General features: G+C 38.4%; 3 protein-coding genes across 5 annotated transcripts; 1 reads left to right on the top strand and 2 right to left on the bottom strand.

Moving 5' to 3' along the window:
* Nucleotides 1-1,156: 1,156 nt before the first annotated feature.
* On the bottom strand, nucleotides 1,157-13,891 carry LOC131773049 (triokinase/FMN cyclase). 3 transcript variants are annotated; one of them, XM_066169523.1, is made up of 15 exons: nucleotides 13,329-13,891; nucleotides 12,864-12,942; nucleotides 12,189-12,278; nucleotides 11,279-11,313; nucleotides 10,871-10,961; nucleotides 10,577-10,666; nucleotides 9,777-9,896; nucleotides 8,809-8,955; nucleotides 8,380-8,508; nucleotides 8,012-8,130; nucleotides 7,216-7,319; nucleotides 6,794-6,827; nucleotides 6,186-6,275; nucleotides 5,880-6,046; nucleotides 1,157-2,970 (listed from the first exon to the last, which is right to left on the bottom strand). In XM_066169523.1, exons 1-14 carry the CDS (start codon nucleotides 13,842-13,844, stop codon nucleotides 5,894-5,896), a joined length of 1,797 nt encoding a protein of 598 aa, XP_066025620.1. In that variant the 5' UTR covers nucleotides 13,845-13,891; the 3' UTR covers nucleotides 1,157-2,970; nucleotides 5,880-5,893. The 3 variants fall into 3 exon arrangements, with proteins under 3 accessions (XP_066025620.1, XP_066025621.1, XP_058944994.2); XM_066169524.1 differs by lacking the exon at nucleotides 1,157-2,970 and adding an exon at nucleotides 4,759-4,980; XM_059089011.2 differs by lacking the exon at nucleotides 1,157-2,970 and having other exon boundaries at nucleotides 5,261-6,046; nucleotides 13,329-13,890.
* Nucleotides 13,892-15,099: 1,208 nt separating this feature from the next.
* On the top strand, nucleotides 15,100-17,077 carry LOC131773059 (alpha-1B adrenergic receptor-like). Its single transcript, XM_059089020.2, has one exon. It carries the CDS (start codon nucleotides 15,608-15,610, stop codon nucleotides 16,778-16,780), a length of 1,173 nt encoding a protein of 390 aa, XP_058945003.1. The 5' UTR covers nucleotides 15,100-15,607; the 3' UTR covers nucleotides 16,781-17,077.
* On the bottom strand, nucleotides 17,003-23,964 carry LOC131773083 (ribonuclease T2-like). Its single transcript, XM_059089047.2, is given in 11 exon segments — nucleotides 17,003-18,220; nucleotides 18,851-18,922; nucleotides 19,616-19,664; nucleotides 19,837-19,950; nucleotides 20,299-20,366; nucleotides 20,974-21,046; nucleotides 21,798-21,862; nucleotides 22,818-22,893; nucleotides 23,644-23,716; nucleotides 23,813-23,921; nucleotides 23,923-23,964. Coding segments are annotated over 11 exon segments (891 nt in total). The 3' UTR covers nucleotides 17,003-18,070.
* Nucleotides 23,965-23,968: the final 4 nt, after the last annotated feature.

Consider the following 23,968-nt stretch of genomic DNA (forward strand, 5'->3'; position numbering starts at 1 on the left):
GACGAAAAGATACTTCTAGCAGCTTGCACTCATCATTGTTGTCAAATTGAATGAAATATAATTGTTCTGGGACCTCTGGGACGTAGGTTTAACCTTGGTTTTTTTTAATGTTTCTTTTGAAAGCCGATTTTCCCGTTTCCTATTTCATTAGGGTAATTAGTTTATCAAGTCATGCTGATGGCAACAGATTTGTTCATCAAAATCTCTGCCAACGCTATCAAGAATTTAATGAATGGCCTTTTAACGCGAAACGTTGGGCACAATATTCTGCACAAAGACTTCATCTGATATTCGAATAAAGAGAAGTCGTAGCATAATATTATATTGGACATAAACGTAATCTATTAGATCATGTTTTTGTTCGATATGAAAATGACCTGGAATTTGATAGTGTGTGCTCGCGGTAGTTTTACACAAACATCAATATACCAAGATATATTTGTGTTTTTCGGTCTCTTTGCTCTACATTTTTTGCCTGTTTCTGGGTAAGGATTTGCTTCAAACAACAAACATACAAATATATTTAATACTACCGCTATTTTAGTGAGGTGTTGGAATGATTCCTAATTTAAGTCGGTTGTGTTAACAGCAAACCAACCCCCTAAATTCCAACTCATCCTCGAAACTTAGAGAGCGGAGAGGACGCATCGTTACAAAAGTATAATCCAATTTATTTATCTAAATGCTGCTGCTATCTTTAATGCGATTGCTCGCATTTACTATTACAAAATGTCTTGTAGCTGTTTAGATACTGCTTGCGGTTTCCTTCTTTTACCTTTTTTTTGTCACGAAAGAGGTTATATGCTTTCTTGGTAAGACAAACATAAGCTGATGGCGAGTTTGAACTAGTGGTTGCTGATTCGTTTTGTCACACTTTCGCCGGCTAGTTTGAAGTGCGCCAATAGACTTTTGATGATAGTTTTACAGGGACCAAGAAAAAAAAGGTTTGCGTGTCTAAGGAGTCGCTAATACCTCTAACTTTCATGGCACAAGGGCCCACCAAGAAAGAGATAAACACTGCTGCGTAGTTTCACTCATCGCTTTGTCTTTAACGTCTTCCATGAGAGGGGGATCAAAGATTTCCGAGCTGGAGAAGTACCCAAGAACTTAAATTAAAAACCCCTTGGGTCGTTGATCTTAAATTCAGTCAAATTTGCTTTATTTGCTCCCTTGGGCACTTCTCAATCAGCGAAAAGATTGCTCTGACACGAATAAGGAGGGCGAAGGTTTTTATTAATAAACGGAAGCATTGGTCACAGAAATCTTACCTTGTGTCACAGTGGTTTTATGTTCCAGACAGCATGTCTGGTGTTGATGAAAGATAAACAAATAAAAGCCTAGCTAAATCTAAGGGGATAAGATTTTTGCCGAAGTTCACATATTCAATTGAAAAAAGAATGACCACATTTACACAGCATGAACAAATTTTGGAAACGTTTACTGATATGAAACTAGATCGGACAACTGGATTCAAAAAGTGACAGTAAGACCTCGACTAGTTAATTGGTTTTAGAGGATCTGAGTCACGATATGTTAAAAAATGCTTTTTCTACGACCTCACTTCCACCGCGAAAGAAACCTAAAAATATTTGCCTAGTGTGATAAAAATGTAGCAAAATAATGAGGATGGGCCAAAATGGGACATGGCCTCAAAGATTCAGACAGCGGTCTGCAAATGGCGACCTTCTGAAAATTAGGCTTCATGCCCCACGTCTAGGAATGACATACAGCTTTCACCATCACGTCATTAAATACGTTCTTCTCACTTGAAATTACACGCGTTCCTTTTCAATATCATTCTACTAGTTCGACATACTTTGAGTTTCTCCTAACAATAAGGATATAAGATGATTTTTTTAAAATACACTCACATTTTGAGATAAAAATTGATAGATGAAGCTGCTGTACTTAGGAATCAAATATTGGCCCAGAACTAAAATAGCTAGACAAACTCGTTTGTTAGAATTAGCAAAATTGTTCACATATAACCATAACAAAAGCCTTGAGCACATGATATATATATAAATCTACTACAAACACTTTACTTCAAGAAGCCTATATTTCTAAGAACAGCGTCCAAAGAAGAGCGCATGTCCGGCCAACTTTTTTTAAAAACGTACCGACAATCGATGTATTATTAAGTGTTCGTGCGGTCTTCTCTGTTTAAAAATTAGTTCCTACATTTGTAAAATTACACTGTAAAATATTTCTATTCAAACGATCACGCAAAGTTTCGACAACATAAAAAAGAACAAAGCAATGATAGTTCTAAACAGCTATGTACTCGCACAAAGCAAACAATATTTTTTTAGTTAACAAAACATGTGTCGACGTTACTCATGTCATCTTCAGTTGCCAAAGCCACAATTTGAATTCCACATTTACGTTATCGAATTACGAGCTAAGATTTACGCTAAACAGATTCGTTATCTATTTGAATAAAATATCACGGAAGCACAAGAGGTATTTCGAACCAAAACAATACTATAACAACAAAAAATAGGCAAAATAATTGTAATAAACATATATAAAAAAAGAACTACACAGAAAGAGATAAATCTAAGTGTTTAAACTGTTGGTTTAGTATTTGATTTTCCCATACATGACTTCTTTTGCTTAAAAGATTCCGCAGAGCATGAGTTATTTTTTCCCGTTAATCTTTTTATCACAATATCAACTCTTGAACTTGAACCAAAAATAAATAACACTTAAGTGCTCGGAATTTTTTAATTCGTACTATTAACCATAATTTTTTAACCTTGGTGATTACGAACAAAGTTGGTGGAAATGACAAAAATTTTCTCAGTTAAAAAATTTGAAATCCTGCAGCGATCTTTCCACTTTTGATCATCTACGTCAGTTTTTGGCCTAGTCTTCACATTTCCTTTTCTTCTTTTGCTTTGTTCGTTGATGAACATTTTTCTTTCCTTCGTGTTCAAGGTAATTTCGCCTGCCAAAATAGAACACGACCTAGATATAAGACGGAATTAGTGAGTTAGTGCCTTTTCAAAAAAGTTTATTAGAACAGGGTTACACAGTAATTTTAGGGCGCATTTTGATTGGTTGTCATGAGAAACACCTTACTAATCATGACACCAGCCAATCAGAAAAAGGAAACATCTCGATGTAAAAACGAGCAAACTACCATAAGCGCGGGAAAACGCTGTGATAGACTAAATAAGTGGCGCGAGATTTTTTGGACCAATCACTGGGCATAGTACAGCAACACCAATGCAATCCCGAATTACTTTCAGTTGACGAAAAGCTATGAAAACAGCCGAAACAGTAAATGAAAAGCTACGAAAACAGCCGAAACAGTAAACGAAAAGCTACGAAAACAGCCGAAACAGTAAACGAAAAGCTACGAAAACGGCCGAAACAGTAAACGAAAAGCTACGAAAACAGCCGAAACAGTCAACGAAAAGCTACGAAAACGGCCGAAACAGTAAACGAAAAGCTACGAAAACGGCCGAAACAGTAAACGAAAAGCTACGAAAACAGCCGAATGTCATGCAGTTACTTGTTGACTAACTTGCTTTCTAATGCGCCGATTACACAAAAGGAAAGTTTGTTTTAAACAAGACGAACTTTCCCTCAATAATCAAAAGCTCATATCATCATAGCTTTATTATCGGACGTTATCTCAACTACTCACAAACTCACAATTACGTCAAAGATCATGCGACTCCTTAAAAGAAACCGATCGCAATGGCGCCAGTGATGGAAGAATAACACCCACGGTACAGCGGCATGTTTCATTCAAGATACGCCCGGCAGTGTGATATTGATCACCAAAGTTTACCAAAGCAGAGATTTATCACAAAGAACAGATCCCGCTTGAATAAGATTGATGACTAATTAAAGGAGACACCATATCATCATTTTCAAGTGCGGCAAGACATACCATTGTTCTCATCATGCGAAAAGAATAGACTTGAAGACATTTTAAGATTCATCAGTTGAAACAAAACAAGTTGTAAAGACGCAGTACAGAGTCGCATATCAACCACAACATTGATTTTTCGGCCTCTTCATTTCCGATCTGTGGCGGGCCAAAATCGACGGGAATCATTTTACAAAGGGTCAGATATTGATTTGATCGTTTGAACCCTCACGTGCGATAAAACAAAGCATTGAATTTTTTTTTTGTTGTTTCTGTTGTTTTTGTTGTTTTTTTTTTGTTTAACTGACAGATTCAAGTATTTCCGTACCAAGATTACGTGTTTTGAATTACGTTTGTAAGGTCTAATCGAAAACAAAGCGAAACAGAGAGAGTACACAGACTAGATTGATAGAGCTAGATAACAGAAACCGATCGTCATTAAAAACCTCATTTCTAAGTTAGTTTCCGTGCGGAGAGATTCAAGTTATTTTCCAGCTTCATGTGGATAAAAGAAGCAACAGAAGACATAGTTTTTATCCATACACCTTCACAGGCGACCGCAGCTTATTTGACTTAAGTTTTCACCGCTTACAAGGTGTATGCGATAAGTTTTAGCCATGATGTTTTCGCAGTTGTTTATGATACTGACTTCGTAATCGTGGAAATTTTCGTCCTAAAATCACTCTCCAGTCATCTTTTGACCGTACTATAGATGATATTATTCTGAATACTTATGAGATAGCAGAGGTTTTCCAGTTGTGCCCCTTTATCGGGTGACTGCTAAATTTTGACGTCACAAAAAATTTGACCTTCTATATCTTGCACATGACATAATAAATTGTGATCTTGCACTAATGCAAAATGTCTGAATTTTTCTTTTTTTTTAAGATTGCATCACATTCTTAAAATTCTCATTTTTCGGATAGTCATCATTCTAGAGTTTTGTGCTTGCTTGCCTGCCAAGTGAGGCAAAAGGTAATTCTCTTAGTACTCCATCCTTGCTATTTTTCATACGCAAATTACTCTGTTATTAAGCTTAGACTGCAGTTTCTCGTCTCTGAACAGGGTCACCCTCTGCCTCACTCCTAGTTAAAGGCCTGGAAAATAAGCGCACAAAGGTAAAATGGACTAAGGGAACAATAATATATTTTCTTGATTTACCAAAACGCGATTGAGATTTACTTCTTTACTTTTCCCATCGTGGCACAAACATCAACAGAAACGTAGAAATTGTAATTAAGAGACTAAGTATTGAATAAGTGTCGTATTATCAGCCAATGCACTATAAAATAATTGTTTTACGCTATAAGAAAGTGGCTTCCATTTAAAAGAACATCACCTTTTCAATCGAACAGTTTTAGTACACAGAGACATAGAAAGTAGAAGACAGTAGAGGTGGAGGCGTGATTTATTAATTGAAGTCGATATCGCTATAAATTCATTTCATACCATTTGATATAAAAACATCTCAATATAAAAGACTCAATTCTCTTTCGCTTATGCTATTTAAATCTCCTTAAATATTACATATATTGCTACCAAAGGTCAGGAAACATTTAATTAATTATCTTTCCATATCATCTTGTCCAACGAAGTATCATCAAAATTCCTGGCGCAAAAATTTTAGGTTCCAAAAGAATGTCCTGATGGAAACAGGCATTTGATGTTTTAAGAGATTTCTTTACAAGATAGCCAATCCAAATTATCAATCCAAAGGAGTTAATAAACGTCATTTAACTTTGTCAGGGCATCCAGTGGATTTAGTCAATTGTGTACCAGTCCCTCCTCTTGCAAAGCCAAGTGCAAAAAGGAAATAATTACGCGTAAAAATTCTAACCAAATATCTCTTGTGAAATGTGAGCAGAGCGGTTTATAACAAGTAACTGGTTTGCTGAAAGTATTAGTTAAATAATATTTAAAGAGGTGCAGCATTGTATTTAAATGGAAATCAGACTACAAATAAAATCCCCCCGAGCAACGACCAAACAGCGCATACCTTACAATTATCTCCTAATTTTTCAGAGCGTTAAAAGCCGCCCGGAACCAGACCGTCACGGCCAATGCTCCTGGGTCTGCCTTATTCAAGTGCTTTTCACTAACGTAACTGGATCGACCAGCTCGGGCTGACATGGCGGAGGTAGACTGGGCACCCAGCTCAGCAGCCTGGAAAGGGAGGTAAACAATAGCGTTGAAACTTCGTTGATGCAAGTCAACTGTGACGAACAAAATTTGCTTGGAATAACCAGATTTAACCCGAGTCAAGGAATTATTCTTCGAGTGATTTAAATATCTTCCTGTATACCTCCACAGCCTTTTCCACTGCCTCCAATGGGTCAACACCTGAATCGAGCTCTGAGATCAAAGTTGATCCTGCCGGGTGCAACGCGTCGAGCTATGAAAAAGACATGAATAGAAAATTAACAACAAAAATTTAAAAAGTGATTCTACAAGCAAGTAAACATGGCGGCAAAACCCTATGGCTAAATTCTTTGAAGAAATGTTCTCAAGTGTTCTTTAGTTTTAAGCATTGGGAAAACATCACGAAATTATCAAAGGAGAAATGTAAAGGCCTGACGGTTTGGCAATTTCTTCTCTATAGGAGCGCAGAAAAAAATATTCATCTTGCTACCTGGAGGGCTGAAGCCCTGCAAGACAGTCCAAGAACTTTTTAACCATTTTTGGCTTGGACTCTGTTTAGAAACGCAGAGCGTTATACCTCGAAACTTCTTTTCATTTTGGAATCCTGGGTGAAACGACAATGATAAATTAAGACCATCAATTAAGAGGATCTTTATTAATTTGTAGTCTATGGTCAATCTTCGCATAACTATTTGTGTTTGTCAGACAAGTTTGGGTTTTGAACAATTTGACCTAAATCAGAAATTTTGACAATCAGGACAAATCACAAACCATTGTGCGGTCCCCAGGCTCCGCTCCGCCATACCTAACGATGAAGAAAAAGGAAAATTTTGCTCATGAGCTGAATAACTATTCCTTTTCAAATGAAATTTCGGGGTTCAAAGAGATGTATTCAAGGATCGGTCACATATTAACCAACTCCTTGTCCTTCTGTTAAGTTTTCTGTTCGTGTTCGTGTCTGAAGCGAGCCCTCTTCGGTTGATTTTCTATGGACAAATTTTTCTAACTTGTTAACATCCTTATTTCCAGCCATATGAAACCGCATACACAATTTAAACCAAGTGAAACACCACGTGATTTGAATTAGGAAGCATCAAAAACGTAAAAACATCAGGCGAATCCCTCCACTGGATAACTATCATTGGTTATATCTGATAGCCGGTACATTACTACTGTAACAACTTTGAACGTACCTCATGATGGCCTGGACACCAGCCTCCCAAGCTCGAGCCCAGGACTTTGCGGCTGAGTCACCCCTGAGATGAACTGTTCCAGACGTGAGAAAGAGGCTGTAGAACTGCAGAAGAATAAACAAAACAAGGATGACTTCACATCTCTTACCTCATTTACCTGCCAACTTTTTTAGGAGGAAAGGCCCACAGTTATTATCCCTTGAAGGCCAGCATGTTCGTTATGTTTACCGAAAAAGTTCAGAATATTTGACTCAAGATTTGACCCAAGAAAAGGTTTCGGTCAATGCACGATCATTTGCATGGACATTCTTCCTCGGTATATAAAACTGAGTTTATTTCACGCATCTTTCAAAATTGGGTCATAAGCTCTAATTTTTGTGCTACGCGAGAGAAATTGATCGTTATCTAGGTGAGCAGGGATTAGTCGGAGTCTATGATCCACAGGCATGAGGATTGGCAAGTAATATCTGTACTAAAGATTTGGCAAACTCTTTAAATCACCACGAAAGGAGAAATCAAATTTTCAAATATTTCGTATCTATTAATACTGGTGAAAAAAGCATACGAAGTCCTTTATCAACTCTTTACACAACATCAATATGCATATTCTCAGTGCTGTTTTCGATACATTTCCTGAGGTGCCGACTAGGAGAGTTTGCTTAACAATCAAGAGCTTCTTTAGTTGGTGATCGCTTCCTTTATTCTCATGACCTTAATGCGCGATTCGGGGTTGAAATTGTAGGGAGAAATTAGATGCTAGTCATTCTTAGGCGTCAAAGGGTTAAAGATAACTAACCACGCCAGAACTTCCACCCATATGATCCTCACACAAACTGGCAAGTGATAACAACAGCTTTTCTGGATGGTTACATGGCAAACCTGGGGCATCCTGTGTTCCTAAGGCTTTCTTTATGGCTGGAAGTAATAAAATAATAAAAAAAAGGATTACATTTGATAAAGTAAAACCGAAACTTTAGTAGGTGACTGTACGCGAAGATAGTTCGTCTAATACTGATTTTCCTCCGAAGCAAAATTAGAAGCTGTGTTATTATGGATTGTGGCGGTTATAAGGAAGACTAGGGATGTAGGTACTGTGAACTGCGGCTCCGCTAGTATGGTTATAGTGAGTTACAATATGTCCAACAAATATTCGATGGCTCGTACCTGAGGCTCCCCGAGAAAGGGTGGTCCCACAGTCTCCGTCGCCAGCAAGGTTATCCAGTTCATTCAGATTACTCTCAGCAGCATTGAGGGCATTAGTTACATGACTAATAACGGCATAGACCTTTTCCCCTGGATACAAAAAGTCACGGTGTGTGTGATTAGAAGAAAACTACCGCACAGTGTAAGTATAGGAGCAGTTTTCAAATGAGTGTGTGATTGGACCAGAAAATTCGCGCCACTTTCTCAACCAATTAGATACAACTTGGTCGCCCGCGTTTTCCCGCGCTTTAGGCAGTTCAGTTGTTTTTACTCTGAGTTCTCACTGGCTCTCAACGTTATTTCGCTTTCTTCTGACTGGCAGTTGTGATTAATTTGGTCGTGGCTTAACGACACTCAATCAATAAACGGTTATAAGCAAACACAGCCCACCTAGTGCGGTCAGCTTTTCTGAGGAAGTCTCCTTTTTTTCTTCTGCTGCATTCATGGGAATTTCAAGAAGCTGCTTGTCAGTTCTCATAAAGCCTGAATTTGTAGATACTGAAACTCGTGGCCATGCTGGTGCAGTTGTGCTTTGATCTGTGCAGGAAGTACATGCATGTTTTGATGTAAACACCAAATGGATTTTAAAAAATCATATTTTGTGGGAAATTTAAAAAATGTTTAATTCCACAATAAGTGTTCATAAGGTAAATTAAGCTGTCTGCCACACCAAATTGGCTCACACAGCCCATATTTTATTCCAGTTTTTGCAACATGAATTAACCCTTTCACTCCCAAGAGTACCAAAAAGGAATTTCACCTTAAAATATCAATGAATATACATGGGAAAAGGAAATGAGAGAAAAAAAAATTTATTAAGGTAAACCGTTTGATTCACACTAGCCTCTCAGAGCTAAAATAATAAGAGATGTAGAGCAGACAGTGACAACAATTTACATTTAGATCTTGGAGAGACATTGTTGAGCCTTTGGAGGTAATGCTCCTCATCCCAGATCAGAATTAGTCAATAACTATTCCACCCCACCCCACTGCCCCCCATACCTCATTTCACCAAAATTCTTGGACCATTCACTTGCCATTAATATTCCAGTAGATTAAAAAAACTAAGGAGTTATGTGTCTTGCCAGAACAGAGCACAATGACTCTGCCCAGCACTCAAACTGCCCATGGCCCATAGCTAACTCATCTCCCACATAAAAATTATCAATTGAAAGAAAAAAAGAAAATCATTTGCAACAATTACTTACTTATCTTATTCAGGAGATAATTAACTTGATTGTGAGTGGGGGGGGGGGGGGGCAAGAAAGAACTAAATTACACAGGAATATTTTTCTGCTGAGGAATAAAATTATCATTATGATGCATTAATGATCAGGTTGTTGCAAGGAGACACTTACCCAAACAATCCACCCTAGTTTTGTCCAAGTGAAGCAAAGTGATTGATACTCCAGCCATTTCTAATGAGGTCATAAAACTTCCAACATAAACTCGATCAACTTTCACCTCTTTCCCTTGAGCTAAGTAAAAAAAATTCAGATTTTGCTATATAAAAATAAGGAATACCTTGCAATCACCTGGTAGCTGTAGAAAAGGTGCTCTCATGTTATTCCTTTGCAAAAGAGACATTGGCTTATTAGAGAGTTAGAGAGTTGGGTATCCTTCAGAGGGTCATGTCCTCTTCAAAAGTGATCTAACTACAATATTATTGCTTTAAAGGTGGGGCATGTTTTGTTGGCATTTCATATCCCCTTTTCATTTATTTTGGGGGATCTTCAAGGCCATTTCCTGAAGAGATACATTTTGCAGTAATTGCACTATGTACCAAAGATAATAATTGTAGCACACATATTTCAGAGCCAAAAAAAAGGGAAGTTTGGATCCATAACTTACAGTACAGACTGAGAAAACAATGTGAGTAAGAATTACATCTTTGGTTTCAAATAGAAGGGGAAGATTTCAATTCAATTGAATTTAGCTGGACATGCAGTGAAATACAGCCTAATTAAATTGACTAATCACAGTGCACATACTAACTGAGGGACATAATAAAATAATAAATATATATAGAATGATCCCCTGGGTCTTATATCATTTCTGATGAGTTGCCTGCTAATGGAAGACTGATGGCATGACTGTCACCTTAAGAGGCTGTTATCAAGAGAATTTTCATCAGCAATAGTTCTCTCAGACTACATACTAAGGTATGTTATGGCTGCCCTTGCAACAATGTTTAACTCCAGAACAGATGTTCCTCCAAGATTATTTACTACAAGAGCCACCCTGTCACCTGTTGAACATCAAATCAAAATAAAATTGTGAGAATGTTGTAAAAAAAAATGGCAAATTCTCATGTACTTTATAGTTTTGATTTAAATCAGTAAGACCTAATTCTTATAGTTCAGTATGTGAAAAAAGCCAAGTAACTTCGCCCTTATTAGCAAGTCAACCAGATGCTATTGAATCTCATGCTGTGGAATTTTAATAAGCTGACCCTTCTTTAGACCGAGCTTGTATGTTGCACCACTCTGAACATCTGACATGTGGTCAATCATGGTTTTGACAACTTGGTCTGCCTTTTCAAGCTGAAAAAAGGCAAGCACAGGATATCACTATGTAAATGTACAGTCACAAACATATCATTGCAAGTTATCAACAGACAAAGCAAAGTCAGCATTAGAGACATCCATCAACTAGAGGGCTAAATAACTTGGTAACAGGCTTTTAAACTAGATTAGGCTCAGATAAATTGAGTGGACTATTGCACTGGTCACTCCTAGTTAGCAGAAATTGAGGTGTAAGGGCAAATACTTTGTGCAGATTCTGAGTGCTATGATACAGAATCAATACAAAGAAACTCTGAGGCGTCTCTTTTTCAGCAGGAAAAGACTTGGCTCTTTACCTTCACCCTCTTGACACCAGGTTCTCCATGTATACCTGTGGAAAGCAAATTAACCCTTTAACTCCCAAGATCTGATTGTTAATTCTCCCCTTCAGCTTTTACACAATTCTTGGTAAATAAGTCAGGCAAATTTGGTATTAGATCAAGAAAACAACTTCTATCTGACGAGTTGGGTATTTTTGTTTGCTGTTTGCTGGATAATATATGGATGTTATTGGGAGAAGTTTCATGTTAATCACTTCTGGAGTTGAAGGGTTAAAGCCAAACACTATTTATAATGAGTAGAGTTTGAGAGTGAATAATCTTATTATTTACATAGAAGTCCTTTAAAACTCAACAACAAGACAGGTTCACGCTTTTATTGAATAATTATACCTTATAGACTCACTTTAGTCACTACACATACAGCAAGTAGCTTAACCAATAAGATTTTAATATTTATCATAGAGAGTAAGAAAATTCATACAGTATTAATATAACCATACAAGCTACAGTTTAATAATTTGCCTCATGTTTAGTCACATGTCGTGGGAGATGCAAGGGCCTGAAGATTAGAGCACTGGACTCTAGTTCCAGAGGTCTGGGTTCAAGACATAACCGGTTCACAGTGTTGTGTTCCCACCATGCTTCACTCCACCCAGGAGTATAAGTGGGCACCAGTGAATCGTCGGGAAAGCCTTATGAAATGTTGGGGGGAGGGGTAATCTTGCAATGAACAGGCATCTCATCATTGCTTCATGCTGTGGAAACTAGAATAAAGCTCCTGCTAGATTGGCCACTTGGCACAAATACAGAGCAAATTTTTAAGTCACATGCCGGTACTTTATTTAAATTTCAAGGGGGAAATCACACAGAATCATTGATCTTGATGATAATTAGAGATAAGAAAATGGAAAAGAAAAAGTCCTACCCAGTCCTAACTCCATCTCATCACTGCCCAATACAAAGGATGGCAAAGATCCTGGGAGACTGCATGGAGCCAAACTAACACCAATGGTACCTGATAAAGAATGTTGATAAGCCACGTAAAGCATGGAAAAATAACACCCAAAGGGTATGTAAGGTGCTTTGGCCTTTGATTTACTGTGAATTTCCAGTCAAAAGCTGGTTTCTATATTAGGATGGCAAGATTTCAGAGGACAGATCGAGGAATTTACAATATGGGTGGGGAGGGTAGAATTAAAAGTTTGATTCAGAAAACACAGAAGTTTCTTATTCACTCTAAAGCCAAAAGCCTTGATCCCCATCCACCCCACCCACTCTGGACCTGCCAGTGTATTTTGGCATGTGCATGAACTCATAAAATATGAATTTTTGAGATATAAAAAGCCATACTAACAGCTCTGTGAGATGCAAACAAGAGAGAGGCATGGCCATAAGATTAATGTGCATTGACTGAGTTAGGTTCAGGCCCAAACAGAAAAATATGTGGCTCTCCGTCATGATGTACATATTAGTCATACTAGCAATAGGGTCTTTATATCATGACCTCTAGCTAAGTATTTAATGGTCCAGTATCCTCAATCAGTCAATAAGTATACATTATTCACCCACGAGAAAGTTAGGATTAAGTTAGGTTAAATACCCATGGCTTGGGCTGCGGCCTTGGCTACTTGTGAGATTTCCTCGAGAGATTTGCCTTCCTCAGCCAGTGAACCTGCAATCTACAAATTGAAAATAAAACAGAACATTACTCCAATGCGTAAATACTAAAATTCATCATGCAAATAACCAGGACTCATGCTAAATTTTGCAAATCATGAGAGAGGGGGAGTTTTAAAGTAAGCTTATAGGCAAAAGAGGGGATAGTTAGACAAGGGGAACATAAAGTCTTTTGGTCTCTATGGCTTAGAATTCTCAGGATATACTGGTGGGGAGGAGGTAGTCTCTATTATAGCATCTTACTGCTTTAAAAAACAGAGATAGGAAGGGGAAGGGAGTGAGGGGGGAGGGGGAAGGGTTGAGGGGAGAGGGGAAGAGGGTTGAGGGGGAAGGGGAGGGGCTGAGTCACATGCACATCAGCTGAGCTTTTGTTTCATCCCAAGTTTACCTTGTGGATCAGAACAGTTCCACAAAGCCCCCTCCTTCCTGCTGTCTTGTCCTTACTAGTGAGAGCACAGTCTTCACCAACCACCACCATATCGACTTTTATCCCCTCGGCCTTCGCCCTCTCAGCGGCAAATCCGAAATTCAACCTATCGCCAGTGTAATTCTTCACAATCAATAGCGTTCCTCCCCTGTTACCGAGTCCAACAGCTCTTATTGCAGCAAGGATGGATTTCGTTGGTGGAGAAGTGAAAACAGCTCCAGCCACAGCCGCTGTCAACATCCCTTTTCCAACAAATCCGGCATGCGATGGCTCGTGACCGCTTCCACCTCCTGAGATGAGGGTTACCTTTCCTGCCTTTCGTATTTCGTTCACATCCTCTCGGATAATAACCCGATGATTCTTTAGTAACTTTAACCCAGGATTGGCTAAAACGATACCTTCTAAAGCCTCATCTACCGCATCTAAAGGATCATTGATCAGCTTCTTGGAAGTGGTTGATTCTTCATCGGCTGCCATTTTGCCGAGAGAGTGAAGGGTTGCTAGATCGAGGTTAGCGAGACACGCGTGACATAACACTCGCGTGACATAACCGATTCGGATGACACGCAGGAAATTTCCCGTTTATTTTGCGTTTTTCAGCTTCTTTCTTTACATTTGTATCAGGAAAAGTCCAGTTTCTTATCATTTTGCAATTTGTAAAAAACTGACTGATCACAGCCCGTCTGATAACCGAGAGATTTAAAGATGAATAACACTTTTTTTAAGGGAAGCAATACATCACAAACGGATGTTTTTCGGTAATACAACGAAACCTTCACATTCCAACACTGTATTTCTTTTCTTATTTTCCAATTTTGTCCATCATAAATCATCAAAAAAAGGAAAAAATGAAAATAATCGATGATAGATGATCCAGTTACCCTCTTTACCCCGATTCAAAGTACAACGCGACAGATGTCTTTTTCACGTCACCTGATTACTTCTTTCTTGGATTCAAGTTACAGAAAAAAACCGACATTGATTTGGAACAAATCCCTACTGATTTGTTCTTTGCCTTAAACAAAGAAATAATCACAAGACTCATATCTGATACAAAGGGGTTCCGATTATATTTCATCCATATAAGGATTGTGCACGATTTTTTTTCATCGTTAAGATATATCTTAAATAAATGTCGGAAATCCTTGGGTCGGACGCAACATTAGTATACTAATTAATTCACAACTTAGAGGGCTTCCTCAAATGAACTATTAAATTTCCTTATCGTATGAACTTGATATTAGTTCAAATTATGACAAACCCAAGCGCACTCGATGGAATTTTTTTCGTGTCATTGAAAAGTATTACTGACATCTTACGTATAGAGGTCTCCTGCTTGTACAAATGTAATATACCTTTACCAAAGGTTGCGCAAATCAAAACAAGTCTCATTTACAGCCTTGTTTATCTTTGTTTGACAAGGGGGAAATATCTGTCAACTCAAGTTTTTACTAGCTCCGTAGAAAGGAAATTTCTTTTCTCAGGGGCTTCAACCAAAAATTAAAGAAGGTAAAACAAACCTCTTGCCGCGTTAAAGCCTTGTTTTTAATTTCCTTAATTTGTTATTACAAAACTCTTACAATGAATATGACGTTCGTAAATTAATAGCTCTAACAGAAGCAAATTGCTCCTTTAAGTAATGACGCATGGGAAAAGAAATTGGGTCTTAGTGTTGGTTTGTGCATTTTCTAAAAAACTGAAAATATGGAAGCGTGTTCTGCTATACCTATGTGAGTTAGAGCACTGTCTGGCCGATGAATCCATAATAATTAGCAACCATGATATTTTGTAGCTTCCCTCGTTAATTTTCTTGCAACGGAAGTGACAAAAGTACACCTGAGGGTTACTTGCGCTAAATTTGGATATTAGTCAGTTTATAATCTCATGGAACTTAAAACCAAGATTTAGGTAGAGGAAGTCTGTAAGCCAAATTAACGCTTTCTGATCGTGCAAAGACCGGTTCTGTATTTACAGGGCAGAAGCGAGGCGAAAGGGCAATCCGTACGCAAGTATAACACTTTTTTTCTCCCGGATATTCGTGGGTGGCAAAAGAATTTGCTAATTTGTCAATTCTCTGAACGTTGGATCATCACAAGACATTGCGACAATCAATCTGATGCCCTCAGCTTTGACTGACGCAAAACTCTCACGTTCTCGTTCCAGTTGTGGGTGAAAAAATGTTTGCTTTGTAAGTACTAACGACAATATCATCTCTGTTCTATATTGACTGCCGCCATCGAATGGAGACCGCAACTTCGTTCACATCTTTCTCTAATACCACCGCTTCTCCGGTTGCCGATTCAATCTCGGTCGCCTCACTGCTGTCTGTTGTCGCCATGGGTTGCACAATGGTGTTTGCAATTTTCGGAAACGTCTTGGTGATCTTGGCTGTGCACCGCACAAAAAGCCTACGAACTACGGCCGCTATTCTTGTTGTAAACCTAGCTTTGGTGGATCTATCGATCACCGTTTCAATCGTGCCGTTTGTTATGACGCTAGCTGTCACGCAAGAATGGGTTTTGCCTTGGGTAGTGTGTCGTCTCACGGGCTTCATAAATGCTTTCTTAACTGCCGGTCAAATCTTGGCCCTGTTTCACATCAGCGTAAACAGGTATATCGCTGTGGCTTACCCTCACTCGTATGAAACTCGTTGCAACAAGCGAGGCACTATATGCACTGTGCTGCTAGGATGGTTGTTTTCTTTAATCTGGACTACGCTTCCGTTTTATGGATGGGGCAAGCTCGGATTCATACAAGGCACTTTATTTTGCAACATACTATGGTCCGCGAATATGGCCTATGCGATCACTGTGCATGTTGTATGTTACTTTATACCATCCATTCTCTCCGCAGTGCTGTATCTTGGAGTCTACAAACATATGCGATCGCAAGGGAAGCGAATATTCCAGCAAACATTTAGCTTAGAATTGACACAGAATTTGGACAAGGAAAGAAGTGAATCAACAATTAGTCCCAACATCGGAGAGGAGAACGTACCCAGAACTATATCCTTTGACAATCTCTCCATATCAACAGATAACATTATTAATTCAGGATTTTCGGATCTTAGCGAACAATCATCAGCGTCCACTCGAGCGAAACGAAGTAGACGTCGTAAATTAATGGAAGCCCGAGTCACAAAAGTGCTTCTTGCAGTTGTTATGGCGTTCGTCTGTTGCTGGATTCCGCGAGGAATCGCGAACCTCTGGGCGATCTTCGTGAGCCGCAAAGCCGTCCCACGCGCGCTCGAGTACAGCTCGACCGTGTTGGTGTTTTTCAACGCGGCAGTGAACCCTGTGTTATACGGCGCTTTGCACCAAGATTTTCAGCGCGCGTTTCGAAGGATAATCTGTTGCGAGCCAAACATGAACAGAGGCAGGGCTGCGACCAACATGAGCTTATCAATTCGGTGACGTCAAAGTCGGAGATGTACCGCACATCAAGCGAGTACTTTCCACTCTTCTTCCCAAGAATAAACCGTCTCAAAAATGTCTCAGTATCAAAGGCAATCATCATCTACCTGTGAGCAGAAGCCGTAAACAGTGAAAAAAGGAATTACTGACAAGTGGACAAGGTTGGCTCAAACTGAATCGGTGGAAAACCATTGTGCTAATATACTCTAAACCACGTTTCTCTTCTATTCATCAGAAAGTTTATTTAATTCTTCACCCCTTTCATCTTTCCATTGACTGATTCAATAAAAATATATATATAATTAAAGTCATCCTTTCATTCAAAAAGAAGAGCCAATATTTTTACTTAATCATGCATACGAACATACGGGCAAAGCCTACCTCGCTAACGAGTTCTTTGCAGCTCAGTGAGCAGCGACAGCAAAATCAGACGGTTTAAGGTTAGAGTCATCGCATCTTCAAGTCAAACAAATTTGAATTTCGAAAACGTGATCATGACGTCAAAGAACCCCGAAGTACTAAAATCCTACAAATTACTACCGGGATATTAATCAACAATCAAATTATGACCTCCAGCAGATTTCTATTTCACCCTTATCTGTTATCACGCAAAGAAATCGAGAGAAAATAATCGAATTGTTTCGGAATAAATCTACTTGTCGTTTAAAACTTAACAAGAAGGCTATTGGTTGCGGGCTTATTCGTTCACAAGCTCACACTTTTTAGGTGAATCACTTTACTCACAACCTATTTTACAAATGGATTATGCATGAGCTCCAGATTTTCTCCCGCATGATAGTAAAAAAACAACGAAGCCTAGAATTAAAGCACCGGTAGTTATTTAAAGCTTCGCGCCAGCTTTAAAACTTTCGTTAGATTCTCCAAGAAGCACAAACCTCAATGCAGCTCTTTCAAGACGAGGTTTTGCTGTAATTGAATTTTTTTGTCGCTCAACTAAATGAAGTAAACTACATGCTAAGAAGGACGCAGAAATCTTTTAATTTGATACGGTCACGTTGTTTGTAAGGCTTGTAAAAGGTTTTCCAGACTATTACAAAAATAACTCGTCCTCAAACCTGTCTATCTAACGTTTGCAAATGTCTCTTAGACAAAAAACTACTCCTAATTATTTAGAATTTATAAAAGCTGTTTTCATTAGTTTTTTTTATGGTTTCGCTAACTTGATCTTTTGTGAACTTTTTTTAAGAGTCATTTTTCTCTACCTGTAAAAAAAATGAGAAAAAGTCCTAACTTCTACATCTAAATCTGATCTTATCATAACGATGGACGCTAGACCACGCTTTCCAGTCCAGCGTGAATGATTGGTGGGTACTGCACGGGCTTTTCGTGATCACAGTTCGCGGTGGTGTTCAAACAATTAATTGGCGTCAGAGATTTGTTGAAACACAACTCCACATAGCTTAACATCTGCACAGAATGCTACAAGAGTAAAACACAAAAAAGAAAGGAAGACACACGTTAAAGGCTGAAATACACTCTGTCCCAAACGTTTTAGATCCTGTCTCGTCCAAAGATCCTTCTTGCGATCACTTATATGTTAAAAAAGCGTTTTTGACAAAGTCTGTTCAGTCAAGATGGCTGAATATTAGTCTCCTTCTTTTTTTCCGTTTTTATTTCGAAATTAATTCAGAATTGATCTCGAGAGCCGGGAAAGAAAGCCACCTATGTTTGTAGCACAATAAACCCACGAGAATCGTTTCTGATTTCTTTGTTTTGCTTTTTGCGACTCCATTGCCAGCGTTGCCCAAAAATTACGAACTTTATAAGTCCGCTCCAAGCAATTTTTTTGTCGCGCGGGATCAAAGCGGGCAATCTCTAGTGGACGAGATAGGCCCATAGTGCCCTCTCGGGTAGCCAATCAGAACACGGGACTCATTTCATATCGCCCACGGGCGCTGCCAACGATTTATATAATAATAATCCTTTCCGTCACTCCCTCTTACGCTCGGCGCTTGGCGCTTCCTGTACAGCTGTGATACCGCCCCTAAACGAATTCGCAAGGAATCAAACATTTACAATAGATGATAAAACAATGGGTAGTTTTCTTACCTTGATAGGCAGGCAGTAGACTGTAGGATGAACTTGAAAAAACTCGAACAGGACAGCGTCAATATCTCCCACCTTGAAGCAAAAAGGACAAGTAACTAATTAAGAAAATCATGATTTCAGTTAGCCATTCATGATTGTCCACAAGATATCTCGTCTCCACTGAATTTTTTTTAGCATTTCAACGACAAAGAAATACCTTAGACAGAAATGAAAATATGAACTATTCAGTAGCTTATTGCATTCAACTGTTTACACTCTTTCACTGATGAATGAGGGAAAACACGTGTTCCTTGCCTACGCCACGTGCAGGCAAAATTTGTTTCTTCCCGCTGCCCAGCGTGGGAACACATGACTTGCTTAGATTAACGGCCAAATGAAAGAAAACGTATCGGAGATGACTTGTGCTAGAAAAGGGTAACAGGAAAAGGTACGAATGTTGAGACAGTGTCAAGTTAAAGAGAAAAAAGAAGCATTTATTACCAGAAATGCCGAGAGCGGGAAAACGGAGGAAAGCGAGGGGGAAAAGTGACAAGAGCTGGGGCCGAGTCTGGGAAAACAGGCAAACCACTGTCTGCACAAAACACGGCAAAGCGTAGACACTCTGTTGCTCAGACTCTCCTCATATAAGGGACACCAATTCATGCAATCTTGGTTATATCAGCTACAAAAGGCCGCTTTTTGGAACAGATCAGGTGAAACACGATGCTTGAGAAAACCCCTCAAAGTAAAAAAAAATCATGAGCAATTTCACCTCAAATTCCCTACCTGGTAAGTTTTGTCACCTGTTGGTTCAATTCCTCCCTTTTTTAGAGCACTGCAGAAAAAAAGAAACATAAACTCAAAAACCAAAAAAAAAAAAGCGAAGACAAAAATGTCAATAAAGCTACAAAGAAGTTTCCCACAACCAAAAAGGGGACCAGTTTCGACCAGTTGCTGGATCAAGTCTACCAAAATAATGAATTTTTGGTTTCAGTTTAGCTCCTCACCCGAAAATGTCGTACATGATGTTCAACGACAGGCAGACTTGGAAGTATTTGTGCTCAGAGTTCAAGAATGGAAGATTGGTTGCACACGTGCCATGCTTCTCCCATTCGTGTTTCCTGAGTAAGAAGCAAAGAACAAAAAAACTGGAGAGCCTGATAAAACAGACCTTCTACACGTAAAAAATAAATATTTATTCGCCAAAGATGAGGCAAATACCCACCACTTTCAAGACAGCGAAGAGAACAGCTGTTTTATTACATGCCACAAAAGAAGCAAAAAATTAGATCATTTCTATCAATTCTCCAAAAACATGATGGTCGGAAATTAAACTATTGACGAGCGATTTAGTCTTTTCGGCGGCAAATAGGTGAATAGTAATTTCTTCAGTTATCACTCAGGGCTGTTTATGAGGGCTGTAGACAGTAACACTTGTTGTAGCTGAGCTCACTTGATGTCACCCTTACCAGAATCCCGCATCATCACCAGGAGTTTCATAAGATGGCCACTGAAGCAATAATTTTTGTTTCAAATCCTAAAAAAGGGATGCAACATACTCTCAAGTTGCCATGTACAACCATCATTTCAAATCAAAATTCATAATCAAACAACGGCCAAACTCTGTTAACATCAGTTGCAGATATCTTTGAAAAGGGCTTGTATGTATAAGTAACAAAATGATTTCGAGTGCAATTGGGTGTTAATAAGCACGGGTAAATTTTTCAATGCATGTTGTTACTTATTAATAATTTACATGAAAAACATACAAAGAAAGTCAAGACAGATGAAATTTAAGCAGTGCACATTGCCATAATTTTCACTCGTGTTACAACTTTTCACTTAAGTTACGTGAAAGATGCACTTGTTTTCAGCCGATCAGACATGTATAATTTTTTTCATGTATATTAGAGGGGGAAATAGGCGGAAACATTTTACAGTCTGCCAAAAGATGTGCTTATGAGCAAGGGAGGACAGGTGGGGGTGTATAAATGAGGGGTAAGGGTGCTGAAGAGTTAAGTCGGGGTTTGAAAAACGTATCACCATGCCTGAGAGCCCCAACACCCATGAATACCAAACCTCAGGTACAATGATTTCTGAAAAAATCCTGATGAAGAGGCCTTTGAGTCTTGAATTTAAATTACCTCAATGCTTTCCTCATCAAAGGGCCAGGACTTGTTACAATACACAGGTGCATGTTCTGTACCAATAGTTGGCCTGCAAGGAACGAAAAATTATCTGTTAGGTATGAGTTTAGCAGGAATTTGCTGCAAATAATCTTCAATTTTCTCTTTGATGGTTTCATGATTCTTGAAGACGGGTGTCTAGATGGTGGGATGGGTGGGGGAATTCTACACAGGGAAGGGAGAGAGACCTGGGGATGAGAATCTTTCCTTTTCCCAGAATGCAGAGCATGGGGATAGTCCTAACATGCCTGTGACCCCCTTTTCATAATATGAATGAATGCCCTTTAATTCTACTTAGCACAAACCCTATACAATGGAAAATACATGCACCAATCATAAGAAGCTTCACCTCATGAAAAACTGTGCAACCCCTGGTAAAAAAATCCTGGCTACAACCTTATTCCTATGCAGTGCTCCCTCTCCCCCTTCTGCACTTTTGACACCCAGCACCTTCTTTCACAACATTGTTTTCTTTCTCCCCTGATCCTCTTCCCAGATAGTGCTCTTTCAGACCTATCCTTACCCATCTCCTGCATTCTTCCCATCCCCTGCCCCCATTCAATTGATTGTCGAGTGTCAAGAAAAAAGAAAACACATTACCAGATCTGCACACAAGTAAAGATACTGATGATAGTAATAATCAAAAAGATGATGAGTAAAAAGCTTTTGAGATGTTGTTATTCTGTGCTAATTTACCATACTATATATTAATTATATTATCATTTCTTTTGTCAATGATGACGATGGGGTAATAAAGATTTTAAAAAAAAGACAATTTGTACCACAAGCCATGGATTGTCCATTTAGAAATTCCTGAAGGTACGCAGGTCTCGTTCTTTACAGCAGCCTTAAAAACCAAAAAACACAAACACAAACAACAAATCAAAAATAGAAGAATAAAGAAGGATGTTTTTCATCTTGTCACAAGTGTGGGACAAAGAAATCAAAATCAAAAATAGTATAAAATACAATTCAATACAATACTTCATTCAAGAGATACAAATAATAATCACAACAGAAATACCTCTTGAAATGGAAATCATGAGGTTATCTCTATATGTGACAATTCCCATATTAAATAAAAAGTGTAAATGATGTACTATACAATCTATTAAAACCTAATTACAAGCTGTAATAACATGCAATATCAATTAGTTTTCCAGGTTAAAAATTGTAAAACATATTAACATACTAAAATAAGAAATCTTTTCAAATTTATGATAATATCATGGTTTGACCTTGAGCTAAACATCATTGAGCAAAGTTATAAACTGATAACTTAATCAACTCAGGTATATAGCAGGCATGTGATGTGACAAGCAAGTTTTTTTGATGTTGTGCTATTTTGATTGGTGAAATAGAGGAAAGTCTAAGATGACTTAACCCTTTAACTCCCATGAGTGACCAAGAGAGAATTTCTCCTTACAATATCAATACAATATCAACCAGATAAGTAATGAGAATAAAGAAATATATACATTCAGGGATGATAAGTTGATCCAATACTAAATTCTCTGAACCAACATTGTAAGAACTGTATGGTTGACAGCAAGGAGAATTACAAATTTGGTCTGGGAGTTAAAGAGTTAAAGGTGTAGCAAAAATGACACCACTGACAGTGACAGGAGAAAGGAGGTAAACATTTAACAATAATAAATATTTCGTTGCTTCCCAATCCCTCTCCCCTTAGTTGTTTATTTGCTATAGGCTCTCCTTGATTGTCGATGGGAAGCGAGGAGCTTGACAAGGAGGGGAGGGATTAGATGTCAATATAATATAATTTTAACCACAAGCGTTCTAACCTGATAACATTGTGTCTGTGGCCACCACTGAGTAAAAATGAACAGGTTGAAATCAACATCATCTTCATATTCTGGGCTGCTGATCATAATTAAATGTAAATGAGTATTAATTAAATGACCTTAAAAATTAGTTAAAATCTATGATACATCGATTATGAACAATGAGCACGAAGAGGACAGTACACCACTCATGCTTGTAATTGGGCAGTGTACGCTTCATGCCTGAGTGATGGAACAGTAAGTGTGATGTGTCCACTCCGCTGCCGTGCATTTAGCCGAGTCAACTGTTGTTTTCCATGAAAACATATATGTAATGGCTGGTTTATTTCTCAAATTTTGTCATAGCTTTGATTAATTGGTAATTAACCAGACTTTGTAATTAACAAATCAGATTCTGCTTCGCAGCCATGTGATTCTTTTCATCACTCACATGATTATAGACCGGATTGGACTCCACTCAGTCCTATCGCCATAAATAACGGCTACGTTTACACAAGAGTGTGAGAAAAAAAAGTAGGGAACAAATTTAAAATTCGGGAGTGGGTGATAAAAATCGATGGGGGGATGAAGTTTGTACCTTGCAACTGTAAATATTATGTTTACCTCCGGTACACTGCCGCAGTGAACTTTAGATTACGTTGCATCTCTATGTGATCGAATTCGCTTCATTACACTTCAAAGCCAGTAATATTTATCATTAAACAATGCAGGTCGCTTGCCTAGGGCTTATAATAAAGCACGTTTTAAAATATTCAATTTATCAACTGTTTTTATTTCCGGGCGCGGGTGTGACGAAAAAAAACCTGTGTAAATGAAGAAAGCCTACCTGAAAAGTCCAAAGGAATCCACCCTCAACAGACCCAACAAAACTAGAATCAAAGGCAAGACGAAACGCATTTCTGCAAAAGACAGGGTAGATTGATCTATCGTAACGTTACAAAGATATGGCATTCGAGTTAAAGACAAAGACGGTAGATGAATTAAATATTTCTCACCTTCCCGGAACAGAATAAGGAAAAATTGACTGAAGTTAGAAGTGATTTTCTCAGTTTGATATCTGATTCCTTCACGTGAGCGATGCAAGCAAAAGAAAAATGCCGCAAAAATAGCACAATTTCCTCCTCAAATTAATGTTTACGTATGTCATGTTG

The sequence above is a fragment of the Pocillopora verrucosa genome, chromosome 7 (genome assembly GCF_036669915.1).
Source record: "Pocillopora verrucosa isolate sample1 chromosome 7, ASM3666991v2, whole genome shotgun sequence".
Taxonomy (NCBI): domain Eukaryota; kingdom Metazoa; phylum Cnidaria; class Anthozoa; order Scleractinia; family Pocilloporidae; genus Pocillopora; species Pocillopora verrucosa.

Coding starts and splice junctions, on each gene's coding strand:
- LOC131773049 (XM_066169523.1), bottom strand. CDS start 13,844: ATGGCAGCCGATGAAGAATCAACCACTTCCAAGAAGCTGATCAATGAT. Junction 8,509..8,808: donor AGAAAAGCTGACCGCACTAG/GTGGGCTGTGTT, acceptor TTTTGTATCCAG/GGGAAAAGGTCTATGCCGTT. Junction 8,131..8,379: donor CCTTTCTCGGGGAGCCTCAG/GTACGAGCCATC, acceptor TATTACTTCCAG/CCATAAAGAAAGCCTTAGGA.
- LOC131773059 (XM_059089020.2), top strand. CDS start 15,608: ATGGAGACCGCAACTTCGTTCACATCTTTCTCTAATACCACCGCTTCT.